Consider the following 20,177-nt stretch of genomic DNA (forward strand, 5'->3'; position numbering starts at 1 on the left):
TCCTTGCTGCTGCTTTGCTTCCAGCAACATTTGCTGCCAACTAATTTTAACAATTTTATGGGGTTGCTAGGCAACTCTTAAAATGGTGGACATGTTGGTCCTTTTAAAACTTTCTCAGCTTTTTTTATTCTTGGATTTTTTTCTGCAAACCTAAATGGTCCCCCAATACTCTTCTTTTCTGTACATATACCCAATGTATGGATTATTTGTTGTAGATTTTTTCATCCTCATTTTGGGGACATGTTCAAAATTAGGTATACAGATACTGCAGAGACATAATGAGTTTCTAATGTACTTTCTTATTCAGAAGAAAAACCCCCAAGGGTTGGTTCTGAAACTTCTTATGACTTGAAAATGCAAGAAAGTTAGGCCATATCAATGTTCTTAGATCAGGAAAACAAATTATTTTGCTAGAAGTTGTTTGGTCTAGATAATGCTTAATATTTCAGAAATATGATGAAGAACACTGTAAAACCTGAAGTCTAATTCCTTAGGGTGAAACTACGCATCAGATCCATGACCATTTTAAAAGGTTTTTATTCTTTTTCAAAGGCAGCCAATAAGAAGAAGAATGGTATGGAAAGAATGTTTTTTCTACCTTTTCCCTACTATAGACCGCCGCCACCACCACCACCACATGCTTTTAGCCTGATGGGGAAAAGGTACCTATACATTTTTGCATCTTCTGTACTGGATGAGAACCCACACCATAACTCTAACTGCACAGGTCTATAAGAATTTACATCACTTACATTTTTTACTTGGGAAGCATCATTAGCAAGTCTTGTAGTCAATGCCCCAGTGCTGTTTTTAGGGTCATCAAACCAACTGATATCCTAGAATGCACATGCATTTTGAAACATGGAAAATAACTTTAGTCAAGACAAAGGGCAAGTTAAAACATATAAGAAAAAGAATAACTCCTGTAGCAAAATGTAACTGACAGAAATCGCACTGATGAAACTGAATTCTTCTCAATTTCACAGATTCGGTCAGTTCCCCTCCATGAATGCTGGTCCCCAAACTGCTTCCTGTGCTATTTCTCGGGGGCTTTCCGCACCGGGATCTTTGTAGCAAATTGGTTGCTGAATGAAAAATCGCCATTTAAAATAGTGGAATTCGTCGTTATGCATACCTGCCTTTGTAGTGGAATCCAGTTGCGTTTTGTAGCGTTTCCCACAGGCTTCCGGTCTCGGCAAAAATAGCTAGAAAGGAAGCGCTATTGCCAAGCTCGTCCCGCCCCTGGCCGTCAAGCAGCCAATGGGCAGCCGTTAGCATGCTCCCAAACAGCCCCTTTCCCTTTAAGAAAGTTTTTTAAAAAAAAAAAACACACCCATTGCAACGAATCTGTGTTGATTCGTTGCAACGGAGAGACCCATCCAGCTGCCTGGTGTGTTTGAGCTGTCGTTTCATCGTTGCCACGCTCCCTCCGAGTGAAAAAAAAAATCCCCCCCCCTCTCACGGGCCCGATTTTCGGCCGCAAACAGTGTAAAAAATAAAGGGAAGATACATCAGCAAACGGGCTTCTCTGTGTTTGTGCTTAGTGACTCTGGGGAGGGACAGAAGCCGGGGAAGCCTCTAAACAGAAAGAGGCTCGCTGGTGCGTTTATCCCCGCTCGCTCGGAGAAAAAAAAAATGGCGATCGCTTCGCCGGAAGATCAGAGGAGAGAGCCAGGGGGAGGGACTTTGTAGAAACCGCAACAATGTTAACGCACAGGTCTTTTTCGCTAGTGTTGCAGATTGCTTGCAGGAGTGTATCGCTTTCCGGAGGGTGAATCCACTTTTGGGGATTTCCCTGAAAGCGCTACAACGAAGCGCTTTTTGCGGATCGGTTTCAGGTGTGTGGCAGATTGTCAACGACGTTGTGCATAACGGCAAATCAATAGCGTTTTCAATTGGCAACCATTGTGCGATTTTGAAGGCGTGCGAAAAGCCCCTCAGTGTCTACAGACACCACAAATAATGATTCAGGAAGCTGAGGGAATGGAATGAGAAAGTCCTTCTCCATGGACTTCCTGAAGTGGATGCAGGATACATGCCAATGTTTGGATGCCCAATATGGATAGGGTATCCATGTTATTTATTGATATAGGAGTGGTTTCCTGTAGATTACAGTTCAGTCAACAGAATTCGTCTGCATCAAAGTAGGCTGAAAGTAGACATAGTCGATTGAGCAGTTACATTGGTATATATTTTATGGCTCTTTGGTTTTCAGAAGGCTGGAACCCTTTTTCCAGTACCCAAACCCCTTATCTTGAAATACCAGTCTTGGGTTTTGAATGGACTCTTAAGGGTTCTAGAGGCAGTTTCTAACCACACTAGACCAAGGATCTCTGCACTCTTCAGAACTAATTTCCTGTTTCACTGGGTAGGGAAATTTCTTCTCTCTCTAGGAGATCTATCCCCTTTCCTTGGCTCGAATGGCAGTCTCCATCTAACTACCCACTCATCCTTCTCAACATCCCCCCAGCTTTCAATCAGTGCTGAATTTCAATCAACTCCTCTCAGCTAAGGTTGAAATCAAGCTCAATTCTTGTTGAGAGGTTTTCCCCGGCTTGGCTGATGTTAACAAATCAGATATCAAGGATCAGCCTGTCACTCACGGTTCTCTGTCTCTGTGAAGAATTAACCCTCCACAGTCCTTTAACTTTTTACACAGCACTTCTAAGCTTTTAAAAGTACAGTCCATCACAATTTGCTAGTAGATGGGAAGGACAGAAAAAAGCAAGAAAGGAGAGAGGCTATGGGAGTTTTCATGGAGGGGAAAGAGGAAATAATATGGGAGGGGAAATTGAGATATCCTCCACAAGTCCTTGGGGGACCCCTGCTTGTACCTGTCTAAGCATTGCTTTGAATCCCATGTAGCGTATCTTCAGTGTAAGGATCTCGCCAGCTCTGCCAAATGTAAAACCCTGAAAGAAAAGGTTTTCTGTATAACTTATTGCAGAAAGTTCAGAAGTAGAGAAGATTACAAAATAGCTGAACATCAATCTCATTTTCTTTTGCACTCATATGAAAAATGAATAGGGTGCTGAAATCTGGAGACAAGATTCACTTTACTTTCTGGCCACCCTTCTCACACATCTAGAACTGACGTCCTGAAGTGGATGCAGGTGGGCAAAACTGTCCAGATTAGTGGTGCGCCCAAAAGGCTAGATAATGTATGGCTCAGAGGACATTGCCTCTTTAATCCAGGAAGTTACAAATTTGTACCATGAGGCAAAAGAATGCAAAAAAAGCCCCCAAGAAATTGTACTAATATGCCAGCCAAGGGAAACATTTTCAACAATAAAAGAACTATTTTCTTGGAAGCATCACAGCAATTTCGTATTTTGCCATGTTGTGCAAGAACATGTTTCTAATTACTAATTTAATCCCAAACTCAAATCAGTACTGGCTTCTGTCACTGAAAGTATTGGTGTTAATTGAAGTTCAGAAAATGAGAAATCTAAGAAAAAATATTCTGCATTGAGGGTCCAAAGAGAAATCCTCAGTCCGTTTTCCACATATAGTCAAACTACCAACGACAATAAGACCCGAAGCTTCCAGTCTTTGTCCTCTCACAATAAATTTGGTAGTAAAGTAAAGTGTTGTAGATAAGGGCAGTAAACAAAGCAGAAGTTATCATCATGCTAAATATACCTGAACTAAAAGTGCATGCTTATACTTTGTCTAATATGTGCTACACATATTTCAACAACAAAGCAAGATTCTCCATGGACTCTGATTGACATGTGCCAGTTTCAAACGTACTGCATAGAGAACCTGATGAAAATAAAAGGTGTTTAATATTATTGAGATATGCAAACATAGCAAGTATCTATGCAAGATTGGATGCAACAGCACCTCTAACGGCTAAAAAGGTAAAGGTAAAGGTATCCCTTGTGCAAGCACCGGGTCATGTCTGACCCTTGGGGTGACGCCCTCCAGCGTTTTCATGGCAGACTCAATACGGGGTGGTTTGCCAGCGCCTTCCCCAGTCATTACCATTTACCCCCCAGCAAGCAAGCTGGGTACTCATTTTACCGACCGCGGAAGGATGGAAGGCTGAGTCAACCTTGAGCCAGCTGCTGGGATTGAACTCCCAGCCTCATGGGCAGAGCTTCAGACTGCGTGTCTGCTGCCTTACCACTCTGTGCCACAAGAGGTTCAGAGGCTCTAACAGCTATGAAGCCTAAAATTGTTTATATTAAAAGTATTATTTTTCCCCTTGTCTCCAAAGCAAAACTACAATACAAGCTCTTTATCTCTTGACTTTATTCAAGTTTCATAACAGCAAAACAAGTCAACCTACCTGAAGAAAAAATGTGATGAAGGAAATGATCCCAAGTCCTAAGAACAGCAATGAGTACAGATTGGCCTTTTGTCGGACAGCCGTTTTATCAAAATCTGCAAAAATCTACCAAAAAAGAGTTTTGTGTTACTGTGAAATAAATTACATCTAAAACAGTTGTTTGTTTTGGATAGAGATTCCCACTTCCTTACATAAAGGGTTGTATCCCATCCCTTTTCTCCTGCTGTGAAAGAGAGGAGGGAATGTCTTTAGCCACCCAAAAAAGGCAACACTGAGACTCAAAGGGCCATTGCAGATGAAAGCCATGTGAGAGAGAAACCGTAGTAAGGAGAGACTTGGGTGAGACCCAGTGTAAAACTTGACTGAATTCCACTCAAAATGCTAAATATATTATGTGGTTAAATAAGTTAATTGCATCTTTTCCATTCTTTATTAGCCAAGTATGCAAAGAAATGGTCCAAGGGAATGTGATGAAGCAGTCTTGCTGAGCTAAGCAGATAATGGGTTTAGTCGGTACGAAGAAGGGAGATAGCATTGCCAGGCTGCACTGGAAACCCCAGGCAATGGATATAGGTTGTCAGGCCTCTTGTTGTGGTGGGAGGCTTTTTACCAGCAACACTAACACCTGCCCTGGTACAAGCGGCAGTGGGAAATTTTTGCTATATACTCACCCCTATGATTTCAGAAAATATTACAGAAAATCCGGGCTGCATAAGTCCATTAATGATTGCACATAATGTTCCCACCAAAAAGTAAGGCCATTCAGATTTATTCAAGCTCATAATCTTCAAAAATGAAACTGAGGGCAAGTTTTCTTCCTAGAATATGAGTATTTTTTGAGACAATCAGTCAATAATACCTCTTTCAGCATCCCATTGATAAATCCCATTCATATCTCAAATTTTTGTTTGATAATTTGATTAGAATTAAAGCCCATTGTAGCTGTGAGTGTGTAAAAATAGGAAAGAGAGAGAGGTAGAAAGAGAGTGATTAAGAGAGATATAAAGAGAGAGAGAAAGAAGAGAGAAAAAGAAAAGAGTGATAGAAAGAAAATTAGAAAGTAAGAGATAGAGAGAAAGAGAGAGACAGAGATAGAAGGAGAGACGTAGAAAGAGACAGAAAAGAAAGAGAGGAGAGAAAGGGAAAGTGGAGAAGGCCTGTCGCTGTATCTCCAAGGCTTGCCAGGCCTTTTCCTCCCTCCCCCCAGCCCCGAAATGCCCAGTGAGGCTTGCAGAGGCAGGCCTTTTCGGACCAGGAGGGAGTGTTGGTGTGACCTCCGTGCCTCCCCGCCTCCGCAGCCCACCAACCTCCTTCTCTGGAGGCAGTCAGGAGCAGACTGACAGCGATTGCACCAGAGTGCCCGCTGGCAGGTTGGTGGGGGTGAGTGCAACCGGTCCGCGGGCCAATCAGGACACAGAGGTGAAGGCCTAGGAGGCCTCTGCTCAATTATTTTAACGGCAAAGTTGTTAAAGATTATGTTATATAAACCCCAGAAAATTCCCAAGGTTCTTATGCTTCAGCAGACGATTTAAAAATCATATAATGTATTGAGGCATAATGGGATTGAAGTGGTTTTTTAAAAAAGATACTGGGTTGGATCCAGAGTACATTTGCAGTTTCCACTGATTCCCCCTTCATGACGCAGACCTTCCTCAGCATTTTGTGGAGACAGGAAGCTATAGTGGGAAGTGGATAACAGGCAAGTTCCATTCAGCCTTTTGACAATTTTGTCTGGATCCAACCCTTTGTAAAAGGGCTGTGCCTTCAATAAGGAGGGAGTTAAAGTAGAGAAGCGTTTCGCAGAGAGCGATAGTGTCTGCCAGGCCATCACCACATTTTGCTACAGCAAGCTTGGAAAGATTCAGCTACAGTCGCCCATCCTTAAACAGACACGCATAGGGGAGTTTCTTTCCAGTCCAGGTCCCCAGGCAAACTCAGTGGAGCCGTTCTAACAAAAAGAGGCTGGTCTGGGGACAGCAAGATAGAGAACATGGCTGTAGAAGCTGGAGAAAAGACCTTGAGCAGAAGAGAGAACACAAGAACAGACAAGGAAGAAAAGGAGACTGGTTAAAGGAAGGGTGGTGGCAAAACACTAATCAAGGCACAGCACACATGCTGCAGAAATGAAATATAATTTGTGGGTACTGCAATGAAACCATAATACATATCTCTAAAACCGAAATACTTACAGGCTGAACAATTTGCACCTCAGGGTCTTCACCCTCTGCTTTTGACTTTCTGCTGCTTTTGCGAGTCGAACGTCTCCTCAAGCCATTCAACAGGGCGTCTTTTGATACTTCTCCGGAAATTCTGTTTGTGTCACTGAGCTCACTTTCATCCTCCTCATCTGACGGAACTTCCGTTTCAATTGACTGAGCAAAGCACAGAAATGTTGGAAAGAGATATAAAACGTCAAATATTTGCGAATGCCAGATGTTTTCAGAACATGAAGCATCGCAATGAGACAACACAGCACATTCATTATCACCAGCGCTGCTATAAGGCCTCTCTTACACTGGCAAAGCTGATAATATGACAAATGGCTGGACCTGTCTTCCAGATTTATTTTGTTTTGGTAGCTAACAACAGCAATCCCAAAAGGACTGGCTGTACCCCAAATCCTAGGGGTTCAGCCTAGCCCAGAAAAGGAGCAACAGCTCCAGAAGGGTGAGAAAGGTCTGAATAACAGCACAAATGAGGTTGTTTCAAAGGCCTGCTTTGAATAATAGAAAGAGTCAAAGATTTAGATAAGAAGAGTTTATAGTTTCCCAACTACAGCTCATCTGCGCCTTAAGTGCTTGCGAGGCCTTCTGTGTATCGGCAGGGCTGGCCCTCATGTGTTCATGCCCTAGGCTGGCTAGCCTGAGTGTCTGCCCATCTCCAGCCCACTGTGCCCTCTTCCCCGCCTGGGTGGCTTGAGGAGTCACTTGGGCACTGATGAGGATTGTCAGAGCAGAAGAAAGTGGGTGGATGGGAAACTGTGACCAAACCTGGAAGTGACATCACTTCCAGGGAACACTCTACAAATCTGCCCAATCTAGGGGAACCAGGTTCAGATGCAATTCCTCACCGTTTTCCTCTACCAAGCCACCCTGTATCATCAGTCCAGTGAATTCCAAACTGCCAGCCCAGCAGGCTGGCTAGAAGCTGTCAGAAACCTAGCAATCCAGACAGTTGTGCTGGGACAGTTGTGCTCCAGACAGTTGTGCAGGGGTGCTGTGGGACCTCCCCCCCCTTCCTTTTTGTACCAGTGAAAAAGCCAGTTGGATCCAACACATTTTTCTGTAGCTGTGTGATCATCCTTGTGGGTACTGAGGAAATTTGCAATATTCTTGATGGTTCTACCTGATTTCTTACCTGTCCTGATTACTTAGGATTACCTTGTTTTAGGTGGGACAATCAATGCATGTTATTCTTCTTTATACAAACTCAGAATTCACATCTGTATTCAAGTATGGGAAGGGACACAACAGTGGCATGACATAAGAAAAGAGAAGAATAAAAGATACAGATACCTGCATGTTAACCAGTTTGAAATAAACTCCTTTTCTCCTAATTAGTTCATGATGGGTCCCTTGTTCGATGATAACACCGTCTTCAAAAGCAGCAATGAGATCTGCATTGCGGACTGTAGACAAACGATGGGCAATGACGATAGTTGTGCGACCTTCCCGAGCCTAAAACACAAACATGGAGTCAGTACTAATGTCTATATTTCTGTATGCATGTGGCTTGAAGACTAGTGTACAAATAAATATGAAAGCATCCAACTCTAATTTTAACAATTCTTTTAAATTCTTTAAAAATTTTAACAATTATTTTAAATTCTTTAAAAATTTTAACAATTCTTTTAAATTCTTTTAAAAAATTCAATTCTTTTAAAATTCCATTGGTGTAAGGCTGCTAAGTGCCCTGATCTGGATGGCCCAAGCTAGCCTGACCTTCCAAGATCTCAGAAGCTAAGCAGGGCTGGCTCTAGTTAGTACTCGGATGGAAGACCACCAAGGAAGTCCTGGGTTGCTGCACAAAGGCAAGCACAAGGGCAAGCAACGGCAAATAACCTCTGTTATCCCTTCCCTTGAAAACTCCTTGGGGTTGCCACCAGTCTGCTGTGACTTGATGGCACTTCCCCGCAAGGTTGCTTACACCAGAGAAAGACTCCATCACTACTGGGACGGAACCTTTGAATCCAGCCCAGTTCCTGGTATTATTATTGTTGTTGTGGTTGTTGTTGTTGTATTTATATACCGCCCTTCCCAAAGGCTCAGGGCGATTTACATGAAACAAGAAACAATACATGTAACTCCATTTGTAGTGATATGTCTTGCTAATACGAAGTTCTTTTTAGTTACAAGTTTACAGGAGGCAGACCTTATCTAGGGCTGCCTGAACGACTGCTTCACTTTCGGTATCCAAAGCAGATGTTGCTTCATCCAGCAATAGGATCTTCGGATTACGGACAAGAGCTCGGGCAATGGCGATCCTCTGCTTCTGACCTCCGCTCAGCTGGGCCCCTCTTTCTCCAACCACAGTTTCAAATTTCTGCAAGACATAATACAGTACTTATATATGCCGTTGTTCCTGAGAGTAGACAGAGAATGGATAGCTCCAGATCACCCAGGGGGTGTAGATTTGAACCTTGTTCTCCCAGGGAGTTGTTTGACACTTAGCTCACTACACCACAACTGTGTCATTAGAATGGGTGAAGGGGGGAGCATTGACTGAAACTTCAGGCCTACAGAAAATGTGTTTTCCTTGATGGACGTCACCTTAGTCTTCTCCAGGAAAACTGACCTCCGTAGTCTGGAGATATGCTACAATTCCTTGGGATCTCCAGGTCTCACCGGAAGGCTGGCATTCCTAACTCTGCCTATAACTTTTGTCTTGCCCCTCCTACCCTAGCCCAAGATCTCTCTGCCTTTTTTCAGAAACTTCACCCATTCTTCATTACTTCTTTTTCTATCTGAAACTTCCCAATCATGCTCTTCCTCCACCAAAGCTCCATGGAGACTGAGGGTGTTGCATAAACAACAACGATATCATTTTAGTATTCAGGCTTCAAAAAATCCCTCATAAACACTGTCAAATTTTATTCTAAATAGGAAATAGTTGGATTTCCCTGCCATTTTCACTTTAAAAAGCCAATCACAATAATGACATATTTCATCCATCTCAGTTTTAATTTAGAACACGAGAAGAAGAAAGGCAAGAATACGATGACATTACTAATTTTTCTCACTTCAGGCAATTTCATGATGAAGTCATAGGCGTTGGCTGCTTTGACAGCTTTTTCAATCTCTTCCATAGTGACATTTTCCCTTCCGTATCGTATGTTTTCAGCAATTGTGGTCGCAAACAAAACAGGCTCCTGGTTGACTACACCTATAATCTCCCTGAGATACCTTAAATTCAGAGTCTTTATATCCTGCCCATCAATGGTAATCTAAAATGAAAAACAAAACAAAATAGGAGAGTTTCAATGAATGTTCAAAAAACAAACTGGAAAGCTGCTGCGATAGAAAATTGGGAACTAAGAGTTAATGAACTGATTTTAAAAAATTATGTAAGACAAGAAGAGCATTTAGGTAGAATAGGGTAGGGGAGAATGGAAAGAAAGGTTGGGGAATAGGATCCAGGCCACAGGTGTATGATGACCTGGATCCCATATCCACTCCCAATGTCTACCATTCTTCACATTACATTTGGAAAATAATATAGGTCCTGAGGAAGCAAGCTTTTGTCAGGATTAGGGACGGGCATGAACCAGGAAAATGTGGTTCACTTCAGTTCATAGTTCACGACATGCTCTGTTCATAAGCCACAAACCATCATAAAATTTTAAGAGCCAAACAAATTGTTTAAGTGTGTGAGGTTAATGATGTGGCAGAATGCCTCCCAGTGTACTAGAGACACCATATTTGCTGTCTCTTCTCTACCAGCTCTCTAAGCTTGATGAGGATTTATGAGGTCTTATAGCCTCCCAAAGAAGATACCCCCATCCTCCATTGCTTCCAGTGGAGGGGGGGGGACGACGACAGCAAAACCCCAAGGGCAATAGAAACCCAGCAGAACAGAATCCAAGTTCCAGAGAATCTCTGCAGTAGAAACTGAATGTGGGGGACATTTTTGCAAGCCCAACAGAACCAGTGCAGTTGTGGCAATGCCAGCTCAACAGGACTGATGTTTAGCACAGAATCACACTCCAAGCAGGAAGGGTTGGATGCCCAGTAGAATCAGTGCCATGTACAAGTGCTCAGCAGTATCCAGTGCCAGTGTTGCAATGCCAGTTCAATCAAATCCCAGCAGGGGAGGCATTTCTGCAAGTCCTGCAGAGTCAGTACAATGTACAGTGTCTAGAAATACCAGTGCAGTCACAGATTGCTAAGCAGGACCCAGTGCCAATGTGGCAATGCCAGTGCAGGCCCTTACATGAGTTTCATTATGGGTAACTAACAACATTCAGGAGCCATGCCAAAAGAAACAAAATGAACACTGGGTTGCTCGTGGCTAAAAGAAGATACGTGCATTTTACAAAATTTAATTTAAAAAATTAATTTACCCAGTTTTGCATTTCAAGCAAGCAGAGAAGGATTTCCATGAGCATACAGGCTAGATCAAATAGCTTACCATGCCTTCTAGAGGATCATAGAATCTCTGTATCAGTTGGACAGTTGTACTTTTCCCACAGCCACTGCTGCCTACCAGAGCTACTGTCTGGCCACTATTAACATTCAGATTCAAGTATTTTAATACCTGAGCGAGCAAATGGGGAAAAAAAACACAATTATTTACATACAGTAGACTACTTTGCAAATATATTATGCCGTTATATTTAATGCACTGAAAATGATGATCATGAAAGTTAGTTACAATTATAATAAATATAAACTCATCTACAACAACTGTCCTGACAAAAAAAAAACACACACATACAACAACAATGCTCCCTGATTTTCTCTGAGACAGCTTTCATGGTCTCAAATTAGATTGGAGCACATTCCTTCAGAGGATTTTGATCAACGTTCACTGTATGCAGTAATAAAATTAAATGCAGAAATAAAACTAAATACAGTTTATAGCATGTACTGAAAGTTTAATCCTAGAACTATTACATTGGTTCATCGGAGCTGAAAACTCTAATTTTCTGCATCATAAGGATCAGTACAGTGTGGCCACAACAAAACAATCTCCCAGATTGGGTTGCTCTGCATTAGCAGAAAGAGTACCTTGTATTTCTGCAGAATAATCTGGCATCTTTTGCATGCTACCCTTTGGGCCATTCTGCACGGTGGTGGCTGCGCCAGGCCACCACCACCGGTGTGTTGTGGTGGAGCAGCATGTTCCACTGCTTCTTGTGTCCCATGGGGGATACATTTTGGCAGTGGAGTTGGTCCGCCATTTTCTGCATAACCACAGGGGATACAACTGTGGCGGAAAGATTTGGCCATGCGGGGGAGTGGCGGAGGGGTGTTGCAAGAAGGTGGAATTGTGTGAGAATGCAGAAAAAAAACAACAAAGGGGGGCATTTCTTCCTCCTCCAAGCCTCCATAGGATAGGGAGGAGCCAGTCCAGGCTAAGCCCCATTGGCCCCCAGAGCACATAAGGGAATGCAGAAAATATATGTGTTCCCTTAAAGCAGGGCAATGGTGCTCCAAGGCATGCCAGGTTCTGGAGGCCCACCCTGGTGGCAACTTCATATGCAGTGGGGATTACCCTCCTGGCCTTTTAGTCCTGTGCAGAATCAGCCTTTGTGCATCAAATTGGGCACCTTTAACACAGAATTGCAAATAATTTAATATTGATGGGTATGAGCTGGAAATGCATTTTGTGTTAGCCAAACCATGAACCAAAGCACAAACCAAACTGAACTGGGAAATTTGTTCTTGAATTGAACCGATTAATGGTTTGTGGTCTGCAGAAAGCCTGAGTGGAAGGGAACAGGTTGTTTCCCGCCACTCAGCTGTTTCTTTGGCTTTGGGGGGAAGAGAAGAGTTTAAAGGGACTCGGAGTCTCTTTAAACCACTGCTTTCTGCTCTACCCATAAACTGCCACAAACCTCTTTAAAAGTTCATGGAAGTTTGTGACAGTAGACTTATCATGAACTTCAGTTCACAAACAATGAACAGGTCAACATTCGTGACAAATGTTGTTTCATGGCCGTTAGTGCCCGTCCCTAGAGTTAAACAATGAACAGAAAGCAAACAGCTGCTCATCCCATACAGACTCACAACACCATAAACTGCCACACAAGGATAATCCTTCCCACTTTGCCATGCAGCAATATTGCATAAAGGCCCCCACCCAGTCTGCAGGGATCTCAGAGGGTTTCTGAAGAAGCAGTATCATCTGCAGTCCTGGAGCTAAATGCTAATCCCTGTGCCAGAGAACAAGTTTTCCCCCAGAGCTGAAATCATTATGTGGAATCTAATGAGGTGCTATAACAGCTCACGGTCTCACAAGGTTAGCCAGTTTGTTGAAGCCAGAATGATATGAATGCCCTCCCCTGCATTTACACAGTGAATCTCAATTATTGTTCAGCCCTGATAGGATACACTCACGAGGTTACTTACAGTTGACCTTTATTACATACCTTAAATATAGTCAGAACTGTACACTAATTCTCTACTGTATTGGAGTAGAGCTAAACAGCAACCAATCACAAAGCCATATTGGTTTTTCTTACTGTACCTTGACATCTGGCCTCGATGGATAATTGAAACAAACGTTGTGGAAACGCAGGTTCCCATTAATTTTGTCTGGTTTGTAGCCAGTTTCTGAAAAGCTGTCAATTTCAGGTTCCTATATAAAAAGAAAAATGATATAAAAATCCAATCAAAGTCAGTTCACTTGTGCTGAAACTTGAAAGAAAAGCAAAATCTCATGGACAAAATTGCATCAAAAGGACTTTTCCATAACACAGATGGAACACTTAATACACTCACACCCAGCCAGCAGCAAGTTCATGTCTTGGCCTCTTCCACACACACTTGTTATGCAATGCTGGAAATGCCATCAATTTGAGCAGGAACAGTTCATTTCCCTTCCCTCCAGCCCTTCTAAAAAGAATAAGGTGGGGGCCCCCAAACTTTTTGTGCCGCTGGAACCTTTGAAATTCTGACAAAAGACTGTGGGCAGAATCACAAAGTGGCTGAGAGGCACAAAATGTCAAGGACTGAGGTTATACAACTCTAATCGTAACTCTTCAATATTTCAGGTAGAAGCTCTATTTAACAGGATTCCTTTAAATCTGCATAGACAATCAAAAGCCCTGCTGGGGAAAAATCCTACCTAGCTCTGCCCAGTTTTTAAAGCATTTGATGGGCACCAGGAAAGCTGCTGTCATGTGCCATGGCTCCCACGGGCATCATGTTGGGAGCCCCAGAATAACAACTTCCTTTCCCTACTGGGGGGAAAGTTCCAGGGCACACACCTAGGCACATTATTTTAATGTGGGATTTGTGACTCCTTTGCTTTAGACTGTGTTATAAGACACTGGTTGTGAAAGACCCTTTAGTTTCAAACATTGCTTGCCATGCTGTGTAGCAGGGGTAGTCAAACTGCGGCCCTCCAGATGTCCATGGATTACAATTCCCAGGAGCCCCTGCCAGCAAATGCTGGCAGGGGCTCCTGGGAATTGTAGTCCATGGACATCTGGAGGGCCGCAGTTTGACTACCCCTGCTGTGTAGCATTGGGAGGGGGGGGGGAGTGAAGGAAGCCCAGTCTCCATAGTAATGATCTTTGGATTCCAGCCAATGGTGATTATAATTCATTATAGCTCTCAGACTTTGTGGCTCTCCAATTTAAACCATTGCTCTAAGATGGATACTTACGTTATCTATAATGTTAAAGACTTCATAAGCGGCTCCTCTTGCAATAGCAAATGCCTCTATGTTTGGGGTAACCTGGCCAATACTAAATGCTCCAATTAGCACAGCAAAGAAGACCTAATATAGAAATGATTTTCAAGAGAAAAACAAAGACATTAGCAAAGACTGAGGCCCCATATCAGGCAACTGTCATGGAGCTAAATTTCAAGAGGCAAAGGACCTATCAAAGTCCAGAACAAAATCTCAGATTAAAGCTCTCTATAATCATAAAATACTCCTCTTATTCCAATTATTTCAAGGCAGCTGTTACAAAGATGGCAATACATAGGAGAGAGCCAAAAGCATGCAGATTTAAAACCAATATTATCAGTATCAATAGTGTTACTATTTGCTGAGATGCCTCTGATGGTAATCTGAATGTGTTCCAAACAAATAAGGTTTTGCTTAAGAAGGTGAACGTTAATTCTTGAGAATACAACTTTTCCATTTTCTTTGTTTTGACTTATGAGGCGCAGTATGGCATTCCCCACTGTGCAGCGATTTCCCCCTTATTTTCACTCATTTATTTTGATAAGGAAAAGAAAAGGAGCAAATCCAATTAATCACATCGCATTTTTTATTCTTTCTACAGGGTGATATAGTAGTTGGCAGATTCTTCAGAAGGTCATGTAGTCACTGGGACCCACTCTGTATAGGGCCCTGGGCAGGCTGTTAATATGTCATTCCTCTCTCCCAGACAGAAGAAGAAGAGCGGGGTGTTTTGTACCCCACTTTTTGCTATCTAAAGGAGTCTCAAAGCGGCTTACAGTCACCTACCCTTTCTCTCCCCACAACAGATACCCTGTGAGGCAGGTGAGACTGAGAGAACTGTGACTTGTCCAAGGTCACCCTTGTCAGTCCCCCCCCCTTACATTCAGTGGAGCTGTTCCCAAATAAATGTGAACAAGATTTGCAGCTTGGAAAGCAAGATTTGCAGCTTGGAAGGCAAGGTGCATTTCAAAAATACATAGGATCATGCCGCATGTTACAGCATGCAGACGGAGAATCATTGGAATCAACAGCACTTAAGCACTGGATTCTGTACCAATATCCAGTTAAATTAAATGGCAATAACAGCTTTTTAGAATTCTTTGCAATGTCTTCTTAGTAACTGGACAGCAGATACAATTGCCTTTGGTCTATGTTTTGTCTTTAATATTCAGTCTTGATTTTTAAAAATGTTTAAATACCTATTCTTCAGGCTATTTAGAAAGAAAAGGGAGATGCTAGAAATAGTAGAAATGGATATCAAGTTCCTACATATAAAAACTTGGTAAGTGAAGATTTTCTTTCTAAAGCCACATTAGGCACTACTTTTGTTCAAAGGCCCCACAGTAATAGGCAGTGCCTGGCAACCATGCCACTTTCCCATGAAAACCTTGGAAGAGGCTTGCTCCAGCAAACACACAGTTAAAAGTGGTGCCAGTTCATCGTCTCCACAGCTGCCGCCATCACCAGCCCTCCTGGCCCATGGATCTGATAGGCTGGTACAATGGCCCATAATATCAGGGTAATGGAAAGGAGGATGGTTACCTAAGGGTGAACTTATCAGCACCCTCTCCTAGCTTCCTTAAGCCACCAACAACTTCCGTGTTAAGCCAACCCTCCTGCTTCTAAAAATCTTGGGAGAATAACAGTTCAATCCAAAGCAGAGTCAGGGCTGAGTCTATGGATTCAGAAGGGCGTGACTCTGCTTAGAGAAGCTTTATATGCATTAATATTTTCTTATATTTTAGTTTCAGTTTTGACAGGAAACTATTGCAAAATCAGAGTCGGGACGCTTTTGGAAACCATAACCTTTCAAGCGGTGCCAATACGCAGGCAGGAGTCCGGTGGAGCCTCCCCATAGCACAACATCCAGCTGCTTTTCTGCCATGCATAACAACCTGAGTTAGTGTGGATATTGGCACAAGGACCCGATTAACACAATGCTAGGCTGAACAATGGACGGAAACTAGGGCATGGGCCAAGGGGACAAGCTGGGACATACTGAGCAATAGCCAGGCTGAAGAAGTAAGTTCAAACAAGGTGAGAAAAGCTGAGGATAAACAGGCCAGGCAGTTGCCAAGGCAGAAAGAATCAGACAAGGCAGGTCCAAAGGGGCAAGGCAGGCCCTCAAAGTAAAACAAGACCAGAACACCTGAGGCAGCCCTGTGCCTCTTTTGGTGCTTATAAGGATAGCATAGTAAGATATATGCAGCTCCGACCCAATGCAGCTTCAGCCTGGCTATTGCTCGGTATGTCCCAGCTTGTCCCCTTGGCCCATGCCCTAGTTTCCGTCCATTGTTCAGCCTAGCATTGTGTTAATCGGGTCCTTGGGACACAATATCGCCTAGATATGACACAACAGCCCACAAGATCCATCCTTGGGTAGAAATACACACATGTACACACACCCCAGATTTATATATTGTGAATAGGACTTGTGGCTAAATGCATGAAGTGCCTATGTTTGTGTACAGTACATTGTAAAGTCTTGTGGTTTTTTGCAGTTGGCACAAGCTGAAACAAATCAGATTTACAAACAGATTGACTGCTTTGAAGGAAGACATCCACGTTTTTGATATTTCTATCACAGATCCCCACTTCATTTATTTTACTAAGCATCAGCACAAAATTCATCATATTTCCTGAACAAGGAAAGTAGCAGTTTGTCTCTAATACTTACTGTAAGGACTTTCCCAATAGTATATCCTTCATATAATACCAAAGATGTTCCATACCAGAAAGCCAGGGCATAAGAGGCATATATTAATAAGAAAGCAAACCCCATGGAAATGTTGGCTGTAATAGCCTTCTTGATTCCTAGATTTTTAGCATCTTCTAAATTTTTATAATACCTGGAAGGAGAAGAGTACATTGATTTAATGTAATTAGCAATGGAGAGCCAAATGCACTCCTTTTCTAAATGTTTTGATATTTGCTAATACTTCTTTTATCAATGAAGCTAACATGCAACATTCCTATATCATATTGATTATTTTTGCCATGAGATGTTTGCATAGCCAGTCACTGAGTTGGCCATTCTGTCTATGAGAAGTCCAATGCAGCCCCCCAAATTGTTTCGTTTTTTTAAGTACATGAAAAGATGGATGTTTATCTGTGTATCCATGATAAACTTCATTTCGGATTTCATTCTACCTGGATTTTCAGTATTAGATTCAGATTTTTAGTAGTGCTTTGTTTATTTATTTGGGTATTTATATACTGCCCCTCCCAGCGAGCTGGCTCGGGGTGGTTTCCAACATTTAAAAATCCACATAATGCAAAAAACAGTAAAATACAATCTGTCAACAATTTCACTTACACTTAATACATTAAAACATTAAAATACCAGGAACAAATACAATGGGTTCAAGATTGGGGGGGGGGGAGTGGAAGAATTCAGCGGATGGCCTCTCCCTCCTCCCAAGACTTGGAAAGGTTGCAAGCTGGAGGCCCCCAGGAAGGGAACTCACTAGCAGGGGCAGCTCTCAGGCAGCAGGGATCTGCAGCCTCTGACCCTCAGAGGGAAGTGGAAGGAAGAGAGGGTGGTCAGGAGTGGGGGACGGAAGGCAATTGGCTAGCCACTGGGCAGACAAGCAAGCCAGTTGGAGGAGGAGGTACTCAGGGATGGGATAGCCTCCCTGAGTGTTAAGCGCAGAGTGGCACTTAAGCCATGAGAACATGCTCCTCCTCCTAGCCCTTACCAGAAATCTTAAGTGGAATAGATGTGCCACTTCATCACCTGGCCCCTTAATATCATTTTGTGGGTCATGGCCAAGATTGGAACTTTCCTTAAGACAAGACAAGGAACCTAAGCCAATAGAAGTGAGAGGAGAATTTTTGTTCTTGTGCTCAGGCTGGATTCAGCAATACACCTGCAGCACAGAGGGACTCCAGTATCTGGACTCTAGTCTGCCCGCTGTTTTTGGACCAAAAAAAAAATCTCACCAGAGAATTCTTTTTCAAGGATAACAAGGAACATAAGAACAAAAATGCTATTGACGTATTGCCTTACTAACCTTATTGGCATAGCCACATGGATAGGTTCAAAGAAGAGAGCGTGCTTGATTTGAAAGAGGCCAAATATAGATTACTGAATAAACTAGACACGTACAACATACCTACAATAGATGTCTACAATGAATAGCATAAAACATTTCCTGACCTCTGGATTTCTTTCTTCTGTCCTCCAAAAGCCATGACTGTCCTAATTGCTCCCAGAACTTCCTCTGCTACCGATCCAGCTTTGGCATAGGCAGCAAGCTCCTTGTTGGTGAATGAAGTAAGGACCTATAGGAAAAACATTAGTCAAATTCTATATGTGGTCTAGAGTAGCGATGTGGTCCGTCGACTAACTGGAGGTGGGCCGCGAAGGACGTTTTCTCCCCCCCACCCCCGGTCCTTTACTTCATCCCCCCCCCCCGCCTTTTACAACACACTTCAGGTGTCATTGTCTCCCATCACTCCCAGATGGGACTATCTCGTTGCAGAGAAACAAGCTCAGGGTTCCCATTGATTTGTCATTGTCATGAGTTAAAATTTCCATGAAAATAAAATGTTCCTTATGCTCATTGTTGTGATGTGTCTGTATCTTATTTTGAAGGGATGTTTAAACATTACCATAGTGATCAGGGAGCGTTAGGGCAGTAGTTGAGAGTAGAGGAGTGAACTACCCCCCCCCCACCGGGCCTCAGTAAAATTGTCAAGCGTTGAGTGGTCCCCGGTGAGAAAAAGGTTGGGGACTACTGGTTTAGAGCACCTACTTTATTACCTTACCTAAATTCCTCCTACAACAGTACATATGGCATAATACCTCTTGCCAAAACCGCAGTCTCTTGCTTAACTGTCTGGACTCAGCCATTTTAAGCAATTTCACCAATGTTATACTAACTGTTACCGTCTTAGTTCAAAGTTAGAGTCCAGTGGCACCTTTAAGACCAACAAAGTTTTATATAAGGTATACGTTTTCATGAGCTAGCATACTTCTTCAGGTATAGTGTTACTTACTAAAGACTAAGGAGTCCGCAATAAATAGACCATGGGCCACACTCCATCTACCAAGGCCATCCTTCTGTCTCCCACCACTGGAGAAGGGTTTTTTTCCCAGTCTAATCTCCATGTGCTAGGAATATGGGGGCACTGAGCAATTCCCAGGCCACGTATTGCCTATCACTTGCAAAACAAAGAATACTCATTTTTAAGGCAATTGCAATGACATTTTCAGAACCAAAAATACAGTTGTGTATTTCACCTTCCAGCAAAAATTACCTTTGCCCATATCGCAGCAGAGAGTCCCAGAACAGGACTGACCGCTAGTATTACAAGCGTCAGTTTCCATCCTTCCGTGAACCCAACGATAAATCCTGCCACAAATGTAGAAATCCCCTGGATTAAGACTGCAATTTTGTCTCCAATACCTTCGTTGATTTTGGAGATATCACTAAGAAAAAAACAAATTTGAGGTCAATTGGTTAGTGTGGTATCCAGGTGCTTCCAGAGTCATATACTTGATAGTCCTCTGCCATATGTATGAGATGTTTATATAGATATTGCCAGATCTGAGGGTACCACAATTGTTTTTCAGAAGCCAACAGACATAAATACATAGATGTACACATACAAACTTATTTCTGCATGTGTAAATACTCATTCCTCCATACAAAAAATCCTTTGAGATCATAGGAGACGTATTAATGCACTGGCAAATGATCCTCTGATCTTTGGAATCCAGTCCTATCGCTTTCTTTACTGGGAGCTCTACTTTACACCCTCTCCTAATTTTAAGACAAAACACCCACTACATGGAGTCCACTGTAACAAAGAAGAAGGTTTTTATACCCTGCTGCTCACTACCCGAAGGCATCTCAAAGTGGTTTACCATCGCCTTCCCTTCCTCTCCCCACAACAGATACCCTGTGAGGTAGGTGAGGCTGAGAGAGCTCTGACAGAACTGATCTGTGAGAATAGCTCTAACAGGATTGTCGTTGGCCCCAGCTGGCTGCATGTGGGGGAGGAGGAAGAAATCAAACTG

General features: G+C 42.8%; 1 protein-coding gene across 3 annotated transcripts in view; it reads right to left on the reverse strand.

Moving 5' to 3' along the window:
• Positions 1-20,177, reverse strand: part of LOC143820838 (ATP-dependent translocase ABCB1-like) — a 47,442-nt gene that overhangs the window by 13,706 nt on the left and 13,559 nt on the right. For 2 of the 3 annotated variants that reach the window (XM_077304141.1, XM_077304140.1), the window contains exons 7-20: positions 19,415-19,586; positions 18,312-18,436; positions 16,830-17,001; positions 14,126-14,239; positions 12,983-13,093; positions 10,922-11,047; positions 9,534-9,737; positions 8,666-8,836; positions 7,810-7,971; positions 6,484-6,666; positions 4,966-5,112; positions 4,295-4,399; positions 2,835-2,912; positions 753-836 (exon numbers count right to left, since the gene is read on the reverse strand). In XM_077304141.1, the coding sequence (XP_077160256.1) occupies positions 753-836; positions 2,835-2,912; positions 4,295-4,399; positions 4,966-5,112; positions 6,484-6,666; positions 7,810-7,971; positions 8,666-8,836; positions 9,534-9,737; positions 10,922-11,047; positions 12,983-13,093; positions 14,126-14,239; positions 16,830-17,001; positions 18,312-18,436; positions 19,415-19,586 (1,954 nt within the window). Of the gene's footprint in view, positions 1-752; positions 837-2,834; positions 2,913-4,294; positions 4,400-4,965; positions 6,311-6,483; positions 6,667-7,809; positions 7,972-8,665; positions 8,837-9,533; positions 9,738-10,921; positions 11,048-12,982; positions 13,094-14,125; positions 14,240-16,829; positions 17,002-18,311; positions 18,437-19,414; positions 19,587-20,177 lie in introns of those variants that run through there. The other variant, XM_077304142.1, reaches the window with a different exon arrangement.

This window comes from Paroedura picta, chromosome 11, assembly GCF_049243985.1.
Source record: "Paroedura picta isolate Pp20150507F chromosome 11, Ppicta_v3.0, whole genome shotgun sequence".
Lineage (NCBI taxonomy): Eukaryota > Metazoa > Chordata > Lepidosauria > Squamata > Gekkonidae > Paroedura > Paroedura picta.